Source organism: Phoxinus phoxinus (genome assembly GCF_949152265.1).
Source record: "Phoxinus phoxinus genome assembly, chromosome: 16".
NCBI classification, from domain to species: Eukaryota; Metazoa; Chordata; class Actinopteri; order Cypriniformes; family Leuciscidae; genus Phoxinus; species Phoxinus phoxinus.
The window spans coordinates 34096561-34110002 of NC_136891.1; the positions used below are offsets into that span (position 1 = coordinate 34096561).

At 40.6% G+C, this 13442-nt stretch overlaps 2 protein-coding genes across 3 annotated transcripts; both read left to right on the forward strand.

The window, feature by feature from the left end:
• Positions 1–1264: 1264 nt before the first annotated feature.
• ostm1 (osteoclastogenesis associated transmembrane protein 1) lies at positions 1265–7917 on the forward strand. Its single transcript, XM_079639487.1, has 6 exons — positions 1265–1732; positions 2286–2400; positions 3057–3151; positions 3237–3347; positions 4553–4718; positions 6160–7917. The coding sequence occupies exons 1-6, from the start codon at positions 1367–1369 to the stop codon at positions 6213–6215; spliced, it is 909 nt and encodes a 302-aa protein (XP_079495613.1). The 5' UTR covers positions 1265–1366; the 3' UTR covers positions 6216–7917.
• A 2411-nt stretch (positions 7918–10328) lies between these two features.
• Positions 10329–13131, forward strand: LOC306983766 (uncharacterized protein; the record flags this gene model as incomplete). Of its 2 annotated transcripts, none has more annotated exons than XM_079584434.1 (4): positions 10329–10961; positions 11511–11549; positions 11652–11745; positions 11828–13131. In XM_079584434.1, exons 1-4 carry the CDS (start codon positions 10837–10839, stop codon positions 12770–12772), a joined length of 1203 nt encoding a protein of 400 aa, XP_079440560.1. In that variant the 5' UTR covers positions 10329–10836. The 2 variants fall into 2 exon arrangements, with proteins under 2 accessions (XP_079440560.1, XP_079440561.1); XM_079584435.1 differs by having other exon boundaries at positions 10455–10673; positions 11828–12772.
• Positions 13132–13442: the final 311 nt, after the last annotated feature.

A 13442-nucleotide genomic window follows, 5' to 3' on the forward strand; every position in this document is an offset into this window, starting at 1 on the left:
AATTAGTGATTTTTGTCCTCGCTCAATTGCTTCTGTCTCCGTTGCGCATTCAAATGAAGTCTTTAATGCACATGGCAATTGTAGGCCTGCCTGTATACAATCCTGATTAGTTTCCTACTGATCAATACTCGTCTATTTATTATTTCTTCCAGGGCATGTGAGGTAGGCTAGTGATTTAAATATATATGTGGGTGATTTTGAACACCGCTCTCTGCTTGCAAACCGATGAAATCAGCCTTGGGTGACTTGGATCATCCAATTTAAGGCTATCACAATAACAGTGCTGCAGTGGAGAGCTAATGCCACAATCCACGACATCAAACCTGCGCATTTACCCCCAGACACCAGCGCGCAGTAGAATAGCCCTTAATGCGAGGCTTTCCGAGTCCCCCATTTCCATCAGGCTCTCATGACTGCAGAATTGCCGCGGACTGCAAGTTATCAAGAGGCACTAATTTCACATTAAAGACCATTGACTGCAGTGGCTTGATTCGAGGGTTTGCGACAATTAACACAATCAGAATCGGAGCCCAGATCGTTTACCTTGACTCCGTAATTATTTTTTTGGCCGCGTGCGCGCGCTAACACATTCGCGAAATTGCACGCGGTGTCAAAAACCGAGAAGAGAGAAGATGCACACACACACACACACACACACACACACACACACACACCACACACGCACGCACACACCACACACACTACACACACACACCACACACCACACACCACACACACACACACACACACACGCACGCACACGCACACACACACTAATGAAAAAAAGAATACAGTTAAGGTGTTTATTCCAGATTTTCGTAAATCAAGTGTTTGTTCTTCCTGAGGCTGCGGACATTTCAAAATTCACCTTGAATTTATTCATATTAGTGGTGGTGATAATTAAAGCCAATAGCCTAGATTTATGTGTGTATGATCAAAAACCGACGAAAAGTCCCATTCTGATGCGCGGTAGAAGTGTAAACAATCATCCAAGTATGTTAAATACAGTAAATAAAAGGTAAAATGTATATTTCATAAAATAAATGTGCATCACACATATTTTTTGTTAAAAACATTCAATCACATACTGAATTAATTCAGCTCTATCTATAATAGGCTATAGCCTACTTGTGCACTATGATCCTATCTATGATATATCAAAATTAAAGCGAATGATTCATTGCAAATAAATTGTATAGACACAAAACAAGTGGAATTTGGGCTTTCAACTTCACCTGTCATTTAAAATCCCGTCCATCGCGAGACTTGCCGTAGTCATGTGACCGAGACGCAGGCAAAAAGAAAACAGGAAGCTGTGCACAGTCAGGCGAAGCAACGGCGTTCTGTATTTAGAGTCCAAAACGATATGGGTTTGTTAACGAAATGTTCATGTGTGGTATCATGCTTATTTTCAGGATGGGCGTTTACATTCATTAGCATCGCGAACTGCTCGGTTGACCCGTCGGAGCTGAGTGTGGATGTCGCAGGGAAGCGCCCGGTGTCGCCGGCGAGCGGTCCGGGGTTCCTCCACTCGCTCAGTCTCTCCTCCGCGTTCCCAGATGACTTGGAAGTGAGCGAGTATTGTATGAAAATGCTTCATATCTACGGGGAACGCTACGTGACCTACGCCAACTGCCTGGTGTCTTACGCACGACCTGTCAAAGTCTGTCAGAACTGTTACTCTGACTTCATCAGTCTGAAGGAGATATACACTAATATATCATCGGACCAGGTAAGTGTTCATTACAAGTGTAATTTACTCTAAATGTCCATAACACTAAAAGTGCCTATACATGTTGAAGGATGTTTGTTTGACAGAAGTCTCAACCGCTGGTCACATGCACTCGTGTCTCGTGATTGTGGCGTGTGTGTGTGTGTGTGTGTGTGTGTGTGTGTGTGTGTGTGTGTGTGTGTGTGTGTGTGTGTGAGAGAGAGAGAGAGAGAGAGAGAGAGAGAGAGAGAGAGAGAGAGAGAGAGAGAGTGTGTGAGAGAGAGAGAGAGAGAGTGTGTGTGTGTTTCAGCAAGCCTGACTCACACTGACTCTGGAATATTATAGTGAGCTTAAAGAGCTATTTTAAGTTAATTTAAAATAACTCAAGTCCTTGTGGATCTTCGTCATCTTCTTATTGCACCTTTTAAAACTAAAGATGGCGGTACACTGTATATATTTTGATGAACACATATGCTGGTTAATGTGTGTGTTGTCACTGTACACACACTGCTGTTATAAAGTAAGTTATGGTCTGCAGATGTAGAAGGTAATGTGTGCTTGTGTCTTCTCACAGCTGGGTCCTGGAAACGTCAGTTGTCATGACAGCCTGATGCGTTCTGATAGGCTGATGCTGCTCTATACCCTCTTCAACAAACTGGACGAGATCTGGATATCTGCAGAATGCACGCGTGAGTTACACAACCTGAACATTGTAGGTTCAATTGAAACTAGCATTAGACTGGATCCGTTCTCTTAAAGGATTAGTTCACTTTTTAAAAAACTTTTGCTGATAGTTTACTCACCCCGATGTCATCAAGATGTCCATGTCTTTCTTTCTTCAGTGGAAAAGAAATGAAGGTTTTTGATGAACACATTTCTCCATATAATGGACGTCAATGGGCCCCAAACGGGTCAAGGTCCAGATGACAGTGTCAGCGCCGCTTCAACGGGCTTTAAACGACACCAGACGATGAATACGGCTCTTATCTAGCGAAACCATCGTCATTTCAAACATAAATAATAAAGTTTTATAAGCACAAGCGCTCGCCTTGCTCTGTTCTGTGATGCGCGTTCGTGACGTCACGTGATACGCAGTTACGCTGAAAAGGTCACGCTTGACGAGTCAGTGTTTACAGATGTGCGGAAGGAGGACCATACACACACACGCTTGTGCTTATAAAACATCGGGGTGAGTAAATTATCAGCAAAAGTTTTTTTAGAAGTGAACTAATCCTTTAACTCTGTTTCTTTCATTTTCACTTTTAACCAGACAATATACTTCGCACCACTTGCAATGTTAAAAAAAATTGTGTCATGTGTAAAAATGCACGTTTTCTCTCATTAGAATGTCTGACCGGAGATCAAGAGGCTCTCTCCAATGAGACGGTGTACTTCATGGCCAGTCTGAACCAGTCCCTCTCCTGCTTTCAGCAACACCAGGTAACATCGAACGGCTCACACTTGATCAATACGAGCGCAGTTCAGATGAGTGCTTGAGTTTGAGAGTTTCCCGTTCTCTGAGCAGAGCAACCACTCCGAACTCTGCAAAGCCTGCAAAGCCTCGTACAAGCGGCTGAACGAGCTCTACGGTAGGATGGAGAAAAACCAAACTCTCTGCATTGATCTAGAAGACGCGGTAAGCACCCGCTAATACACACGAACACAGTCATTTGACCAAAAACAGTCCAAAAGTTAGTAAATTAAGTTTTACAATGTGCAAGTTTGGGGGAACTGTGAAATAGCTCCTCAGGTCTGGAATACACTACACTGCTCTGAACACTCGTTTGTACAGCTAGTCGACGCTGGTTGAGTCCAGAGTCCAGATATTGGGAAGTTGGAGTTTCTTTAGTTTGCGATGTTAAAGGGATAGTTCACTTTGAAATTAAATGTTGGTATGTTTTATCTTTCCTCGAGGGCATCCAAGATGTAGCTGTCTTTGTCTCCGCAGTAGTTTAAATTTTGATATTTTTAGGTCAAACCGTTCTTGTCTGTCAGTCATATAATGCAGATCTGACCAATCATACTTCACCATCCGCCATTTTGTCCGACAAAGCGGTCAGGAGAGTTAGTAGATTAACATGGAGGATTTGAGCTTGAGAAGCGGAGTGTACTGACGTCTTTCCGCGGTTAAAACAACATTCCTTCCGATGTTCATTCATGTTTATTTGATGCTATAAATGAACTAGAAGGAAGAGATGATCGGTTCACGAGCGGCTTTAACTGAGGCGACACAGCGACCTGTCACACACATTAAAGAGACACAAAATGCTATTTATTGTTTACATTTCTTAAAAAAAATGACCAAATTTGAAAGGTGAGACTTTGTTTAATATCAAAAGTAACCCAAAAGTATCTGGTCTGTGTCTGTCAGTGTGTTGTCAGTGTCTCTCTGCTCCGCGATGTGTGTGTGAGAGCGGCGTAGCTTGTTGGACATAGCGACAGTAACTAAGAGGGGCGGGGCTTTGCGAACGGTCAATTGCGCCGCAGCTTGTGTGAGTTAGGTGAGTTGAGTTGAGTTAGGGACACCTTGAAAATCTGGTTGAGTATGACGGCCAGTTTTCCTCTGTAACCATTTACAAATTCGGCAGGTGTGTAATACCTAGTGTTTAAAATATGTTCAGATTTTTAAAGTCATGTAGTGTATTCCAGTCTTAATAAACACATTTCACACCATTCTTCTCACGGCTTGATTCTCACAGAATGGATGAAAATGCATTATTTTTTATTGCAATTTGCTTTGGATAAAATCGTGTAATATAACACACTGATCCAACAAAGAAAACAAATGCTTTTCAGCCTTACTGGTAGCAGATGAAACTGATTACCTCGCTTACTTCTCAGATGAACGTGACGCGGCGGTTGTGGAGTATAAACTATAATTGCTCGATGCCTCGGGAAGAGACGGTGCCGGTCATCGCAGTGTCCAGCTTCATGCTCTTCCTCCCCATCATCTTCTACCTCAGCAGCTTCCTGCACTCGGAGCAGAAGAAACGCAAGCTCATACACCGTGAGTAACTGCGCAGACGGTCTGCAGACGCTCAAGGAAAAGGACAGAGGTGTTCGACTAACTGTGCATGCTTCCGGTTTCATGGTCAATTACTTGCAGACGAGATCACCAAGACTAGTACTTTTAGCATCTTTCAAAGCGTGTAATACACAGACTGTGTTTGTACTCAGCAGTGTTGGGAAAGTTCACTTTCTACATGAACTAGTTCAAAGTTCAGTTCACAAATTTTAAAATGAACTAGTTCAATTCATAGTTCAGTTTCAAAAATTAAAAAGTTCATAGTTCTTTTTTTTTTTCATGTTGCTGCGAGCTATTATTTTTCAAAATGATTGCCACAGCCCATATAGAACCACAGCAGTTATTTGATCAGTTTTAACACTGAAGCTGTGCGTCAGATGTTCCCGTCCTCACCGACCTCGTCATAAAACTCGTTTAAATGATCATGTGACGCCTGCACGCTGCTTTTAGTTTTGATTTTAGTGATGAGTCGTTTATGAATGCATTCATTGCGTCTGTCACGTGACAAATGAACGAAAGACTCGGAAGGTAAAGTAATTATGTGTTCCATGTAAACGATTTTTGACTAAATAATTCAGAATATGATCAAGATTGCGTAAGTGGATGTGTTCGGGGAATTTGCCAGTTAATAGTATAACATTTAAAGCCCCTTAAATGAACGAAATGACTGATTTGTTCATTTTGATGAACGAGATCGAACAGGAGAGTCGGTCGAGCATTTGAGAGCTTACTAATTAGGCTTTCAACTTGACTGACTTGCTTGGCCATAATCTTCAACTGCATTTTTAAAAAAAATCTATAAACAACAAAAACATCAAGAATATTTTGAAAATCAGTACAGATCCGTTTTTATTTCATACTTACCAGGTACCAAAGTGACAAGTGAACATCACTGATTCAAAGTTATAGAAAAAACCCAAAACAAAACAGAGAGTTACTACTTCTTTACATAACAATTTCAATATTAATTTGTTAATTTTGTTTCTTGTGTTATTTGGATGTCACCTTTGATAAAAGCGTCAGAGAAACCATAATTATGATCACAGTGCATATAATTGGACATGTGCCTTGAAAAGACGACATCGCTCATCAAAATGACGCAGATGTGTGATCCGGTCTTAAAGGTAAACACACACAGATGTGTGATCCGGTTTTAATGGGTTAAGGCCGGTTTACGGGATGTTTTTGCCTAATGGAACCCTATTGAACGAAGTTAAACTGAGAGAGCGTGCCGTTCACCGACACCAGAAAGAACGAGTTCACAGTAACGTTCATCAGCAGTAACACAGTACGGTCAGTTCACGTTCGCCCAAAATATGAACGACTTCATGAACGCGTTCAGGCACAACACTGCACTCAGTGAATACTCTTCTGCATCTCCTGCCAGTCTGGTTTTAATCTGTTCCTTCATCTTGATCCACAGCCAAAAGAGCCAAGTCCAGCAGCAGCCTGATGAACATCCAGGACAAGTTCAGCTGAGCGGAGACGGCACCGGATCTGGGGTTCCCCTCTCCCAACGGCACTGTTATCATGGACGGATGGGGTTCATGTCTTCTCCTGGACTCCCAGCTCATCCTGGTTCTAAGACTGCGGTGTTCTCCAGCTGCTGGGATCACATTCTCTTCTTCTATTTAAATTCTCTTGTTTTGTTTTGCACTGTTTGTGATTTGCACTATTGATTTAAGTTCAGTGCTTTTTTTTTTCTTGGCTGTTAAAAAAAGACATAATTCTACTGTTTTTCAGAGAGGATCAGTGAGCTTTTCAATAATTAGAAAGGCTGTTGGTATTATATTATTGGATGTAAGGTATGAAAAATATGTGATCCGAGAAAAGGCTGCTTTATCTTTACATGAAACTGGTTATGCTGCATTTTTGAGAGAGCATGTTACATTTTATACTCTCTATTTTCCTATGTAGTAACGAATACACACACACACGTCACACACACACACACACACACGGCACCGGTACCACTTCTGGAAGCACTCCATGTGCATTAGAGAAAGGTCTTGTAACAAATACCTTATTCAGGGTCAAAGGTGTTTGCAGTGAGTAGAGGAGAGAAGTAAAGGATGGCAGACGCAACATGAAGCCTTTTAGACGAACCATGTGCTTGAGTTGCCAGTCTTCACCTCAGTGTATGCTTAGATACTGTCATTTAAATGTTTGATAGACTAATTAGACTAAGGCATGGAAGAAGAAAGTTGAATTAATGATAGGAAGCTTATTTCCTCAGCTCTGATGTATTAAATTATGTAAAGTGTAAGTTATAAGAAACCCCCTTGCATTCTTTTGTGGTTGTGAAATAATTTTCAATCTATTAGTTGCCTCATACCTGTATTAAAATATGTTAATTATGCTTAACTCCTAAAGCCTTCCTCGGAGGGATTGACAGGCTCGCTGTTTGCATGGTTATGTGGACTTTCCTTGGATTGCGAAGCACTGTTTCCTCAGTCATTAGCAGCTAATCTAAATGTAGGATAAAGTTACTTGGCCGAATAATCGTAACAACACATCCATTTAAGCCGCATTGGCTTTTTGGTCTTATGGAGCCGAGCCATTGCCTATCACACTGCCTCATAAGCGCATTGTGCTTGATTTGTCCAATCATATGATCGTACAGGACGGTGTGGGGAGAAATGGCCTTTTCATACGCGGCTCATGAGTGCAATGTCTAACAAGAATGACAGCTTTCATCCCTGCAATGCCATTATCCGTTAAGCATTGGTGAAAGTCATTACTCCTGACCTGACTGCCAAAACCAGGAGGATATTCTGGCCACGTGCTCGACGAACTGACGCAAAAGCTGGAATAGCTTACCTTCCCTGACAAGAGCCCTGGAGAGGACGAGGAGAACTGGGGGAAATATGAGATTATCCCACATCACGTTTTGCCCCGATAAGAATCCGAGCAGTGACTTTGGACCTTAAGCAATGAGCCTGTTAAGAAATAACCCTACGCCTGAAACTCGGTTGGGGATTTAAAATCCAACAAACCCTGAATGTTGCTCCTGCATTCAGTTTAAAAGTGGACATGAGGATTTTGGATGATCTGTCATTAGAAATGAAACCTGTTGATGATTGCTTTGTAAAGAGGATTCGTATACTAACAAAAAAGTCTTATATTTTCACCTTTTGTAAAGCTGTAATTTTATTTCAAATAATAAAGACATTTCATTCTAAAACTGTTTATTGTATAATTATTATTTAAATGTATGATTTACTTAATACAGCAAATATAGCAATGTGAATTGAGTTCATTACCAGCCCTCTGGCTCGTTTCCAAGTATCATTTAGTGTAAAATGTCATATTTCATCATTTGATTCTCATAATTTAAAAAAGTGTCAGTTTCTGGATTTAATTGGATCAATATTGCTCAAAATTAGTTTGAAGGAAAAATTAAATATGTTGATAGTGGTAACTGGTAAGTCATAATGTGTTCATTGTTAGTTAAAATTTGTACAAATTAAATAAAATACTGGAAAACAACATTGACCGTAATTGCATGTCAAGTTGCAACAAGAAAAATCATGCATGTGATCATCACCTAGCTGATAAAACCCTGGTATAATAGTAATATAATAATATATACACACCTGTTATTGTATAATAATACTATCTGGGTTATAAATTAAATATTGTTGGTTTGCTTATCAAATTTGTATCTTTAAACTTTTGATTTGTATCTGGTCTATATCTGCTCTGTCATCCATCACACTTATAGTATTCTTATGTTGTGCAACTTTGGTAGTTATGCAAACCTTTTAAAGCTGTCAGTTAGTAAATGAGCTGAATATGGTGCTTTGTTGAAGAAATATAGCGTTATAATTAGAGAACTCTCACTTAAGAGCCAACATGTGTTGCTGAATGAAAGGGGCCATTATGACCTCATAAGGGTCAAAGTCTGAAGATCATGGGATTATGGTATTATGATTATAAAATCACTTCATCACAGTGGTCACTTAGCACCGCTGATGGCCACAGCGCTCTCCATCCCAGCCTCCATTAACCGCTGATCGTTCTTCAATGCTTCGCCCCATTACAAAGGTCACATGAGAGGTCAGCTGGAGGAGACACCGCAGATGCTGATTGGTGTGTCAGAATCCTAAGGTGGATGACTTCTGTTCCCTGTAGCTTTAAATAAGACAATGGGATCACCGTAGGCCAGGCTTACACAGACCCGGGGGGTCTGGCAGAATAAGAGCTTTTGAATTAGAGGCTGTGGCATGAGGGCAGAAACATCTGACCCTGTCGGGCACCCCTGCCCGCTCATCTCTGGGTACAGTGCATCGCCCATCAGCTGGACACGACGGCTAGAAAGCCTCTTGAGGAAAATAATAGGCAAGATTTCAGTGAGGAAAGGTGGCCACTGCGGTGCTTCATCTCCATCAGTGATCCGCTGCATTCAAGTCTATTTCTAAAGTGGGTTTAGCATCTGAATAGCTCAGTGAACATTAGAAAGCACAGGGTAAAATGAATAAACACTTCCACTTATTTAAGTCTATATATTCCTATATATCGAGTTATGCACTGAACTCAATATGCTAATATTTTTTACTCTCTGTTTGCTAATGATACTATTTGTTTACTCCATTCATACTTGAACTTCTAAGTCAATGTACAAAATAAGCAGAAATGCAATGGGACCATGACCACAAATACAAAATATTTATGGACATGACCTTTATTTTACAATATATACATTTAAAAAAAATGCTGGGTTGTTTTAACCCAATTTTGGGTCAAATATGGACAAACCCAGCCATTGGGTTACATTTTTTAATTGCATTTTTGATCCAACGTTTGGGTTTGTCCATATTTGACCCCAAATTGGGTTAAAACAACCCAGCATTTTTTAGAGTGTAATAATGAATATCCATTAATCCTGTAACTGTAAAAGTTTTAAAATAACCATGACCCTCATTGTAAAAAGAAATTGACATAAATTTGGGCATGAAACAAAATTAATTTCTTAATTTTCATGCAACTTGTTATGTTTGATTTTTATACAGATTTATGGCCTTATAGAGCATAACCTCCATTTAATAATGTGTAAATTAAGATGAGGGTTGTGACCTGCACAATTACTCCCTGCATATTTAACTCTGTCTGATTAACGCAGGACGGCAAGAGCATCTCTCAAGTCTGAAGTAAGCAGTCTCATCACTGGAGCTCTTATTTGTTATTTTCTGCTGCCATCATCACTCAGGTCAATGGGATTGAAGTGGAAATGGCAAAGGTTATTGAGGAGGGTTTGAGCATGATCACTTCCTCTCGTTTTTACTCTATCATATCAACTCAGATGGAGACACTTGATGATTTTTTTATTTTTTTTTGTAAATAATGTGGAATTTATTAACAGTTGAACCATGAGGCTGTCTATATTACATGGAGATTAATCATAAATAAATCAGATTGTATTACTCTGGTGCCATCTATCGATGGAATGTGATTTTAAGGCACACTTTGAATGCTTTATGATTGACTTAATAGATTGAGACAAGATGTTTTCATGCCATCACTGCTGAAAAAAAAAAAACTTTAAACCAGACTAAGTTGGGCTGGTTTTTAGACTTGTACGTCCGTTTAGCTATAGCTTACCAGCATTTGAACCAGCTAGATTGGCCTTTACCAGATGAGACCAGCTATCTTGGGCTGCTTTAAGATATTTTCAGCCTATTGACTGGTTTGACAGCAATATTCACTGAAGAAAATCAATTGGCATTCGGGAAAAGCCTCTTAATCCATAATATACAGTATATGGATTTGCCATAAGAGTGCGGCATTGCACCAGTATAACCAGTGTCGGGCCAACATCTAGTGAGGAGGAGCGGTCGTGGTTTCCACGGGCTCGGGGATGATCGTCCACATCGGGGGCAACGGCCAGTGGGTTCCGTCCCACCGAATATCTTGGTCCAAAGCGGGCCAACTGGGGCTTAAGTGTGGTCATGAACAACAGCGGAGCTACCTCAGTCAGGAGCACTGCTGCTCATTTCACATGTTTTCATATCAGGCTACCAGCTAACCTCAACATTTAAGGCATTTTCAGCTCAAGACACTTTCAGACACAAGCGATCTGTTTGAAATAATAAATACATATATGACTTTGAAACTGAGTCCGGAAAGCATGGCGCTGGAAACATGTATTGCTTTTTTATTAGCGGACAGTTATGATGCTGAAGATTTCTTATATTTCAAGAAAAATACGACTCGCCGGAAAGCCAGGTGAATAAAACAGTTTTATTCATGGTTTTATTAGTATCGCCGTTGTTGCTTCATTTAGTAAACAAACACTGCGCTCTCCTCTCACTACAGTTAGTATTTGATGTATTCATTCTGTTTCCCAGCCTGTTGAAAATCCATTTTAAACTGGTAATTAATGTTTCAAACGTGGTTGATCTTCATTTGCTGGTTTATTGTCTGCCCACAATCTTCTAAAAACCAGCTCGGCTAGCTACCTTTGCTAGCTGCTGGTTAACTTACAAGAAATTAGGTAGGCCTACAAGCTGTCACTGCCTGGGGCACTAGGTGCTAATATGTACATTTAAAGTATTAATATGTACCTTTAAGACACTATGATGTGCAATTTAGGGGTAAATGTTTTCATTTTTTGTACATTAGGGTACTGCCCCAGTGACAGCTTTGTACCTTTTTATTTTCCTCCTGGGAGTGCCAATGACCAGCAGCAACTAAAAAGCGAGAGAAAAAAATCAGCAGGGAAAAACCAATGATACAAATTATTATTTTGATATTAATTTATTTATGTTTCAACAGAATGAAGCTGAAAACTAAACAAAGTGATAATCTGAAAAGGTAAGATGATCCACACAGCATTTGATGAAAAAAAGTTTCCATCAAGAAACAACTTTATAATGAAATGTTAGATAAATAACAATATTTGTTTTCACGTGTCAGAGAGGAAGAAAGAGAAGTGTTCAATACCGTGCTGCAAAGCTTGACAATAAGTGAGTTTAAGAGTCACTTCCAGCTGACGCCAACTCAAACCGAGGTACTTAAGCTAATGCTGGTCCTACTTGTTTTGCTAATCTCGTTTGTATTTTGTGAACACATTGTTCCGTTTGTGTTTGTAGGAGTTGGTACGGCTGCTGGCGCCCTGTAAACGGACCGCCATTAGGCAAGAGGGATGGACCGTGTGGCACGCGGTGCTTGCTTCTCTGTGGGCGCTTTCTACCCAAGAGTCTTACCACAGTGTGGCGACCCGCTTTCACATCACAGAGTCCCTCGTCTGCGATCAGCTGGATGAGTTCTGCGTCCTTATTACCAGCAATCTGGCTAATGAAATCCACTGGCCTCAGGGGGAGGACGCGGAGACGTCTGTGCTGGGCTTCTTTTCTACCGTGGGGTTACCAGACACTCTGTGTGTAGTAGGAACGTGTTTCATTCCTATCGGGAAGCCTACAGATGTGCCAGATCCAGAGGCGTATAGAGATGCACAGGGGTTGTACTCGATAAAACCCATGGCTTTTTGCGACCACAAGGGTCGGTTTGCCCATGTGACCGCAGAGCACCCGAGTAACTGGCACAACTCAAGAGCACTGTTAGCCACGGAGATCGGCAAGGCGTTGCTGGAGGACCCCGTGGCTCTCCTACATGGCAAGCACATCGTCGGTGACTCCACCTTCCCACTTTCAGAGCACGTCCTGACCCCGTTCCCCGATTATGGAACAGTCGGACAGAAAAAAGTGTGTTATAATCAGAAAGTGCAGTCGTGTCTGGCAGTGGTGCAAGGCTCTATCCATACGCTGAGATCTCATTTTCAAAGGCTCCGGTGTCTGCAGACGCACTCCATCTGCCAAACCAGCGCCGCCGTGAAGGCCTGCTGTATTCTATACAACATGTTCCTAGACACGTATGTGCCAGTGGATTGCATGGAAGATGATCATATAACCCAAGAACCTTTCCACAAACTACCTTATGGACACTCTGGAAGTCTTGGTGGAATATCTAAAAGACAAGACATCGCCGCCTTACTTGGGCGAGCCACTAAAAAAAGAAAATTAATGTACAACAATTAGAAAATTATTTTCAGTTTTGCATATGACAATGTTGAAAAAAATGTCCTAATTTAAATTGTAAGGTGACTTTTGTGTAAACAAGTCAAAAAGCAATAAAAATATATTGAATTTAAAAACAAGTGATTGTCTAATAAAACCATATTCTTTATTGAGGATCTAGGATGTCTATTCATCTGAAAATACTTTTATGGTTTATTTAAAATGATCCATTACAATAATCTGAGTCCAAAAAAATAATATATTATATCATATTGTTTTGGGGTTCTTGGCTGAGAGTGTGAGGGACCCAATGTCTGTAAATGTTGTTTTTTCTTCTTCTTCAGTTTTTAGTACCTTGTCATTTTGTACATTAAACGCCGATAAAAACTTAAAATCAGGGGTTTCAACTAAAAAACAAATACTACAACGCGCAGGCGTAGAACACGTACACTACTTATGCTTAAAACCGGCGCACAGGTTTTTCGCATTTCAGAGCTACGACAGCAAGCGGCGAGGCGTTATTAACGCCATAATAAATGTCTATGTCGTGTTAAGAGTACAAAAGTATGAATCTTTTATCCAACCAACAACAATCGCTGTACTGTAAAATAAAACGCGTTTTTAAAAATACCCCCCACATTTTTACATAATCACATTAGGCGGGCAAAGTCTTAATAAAAATAATACAAGC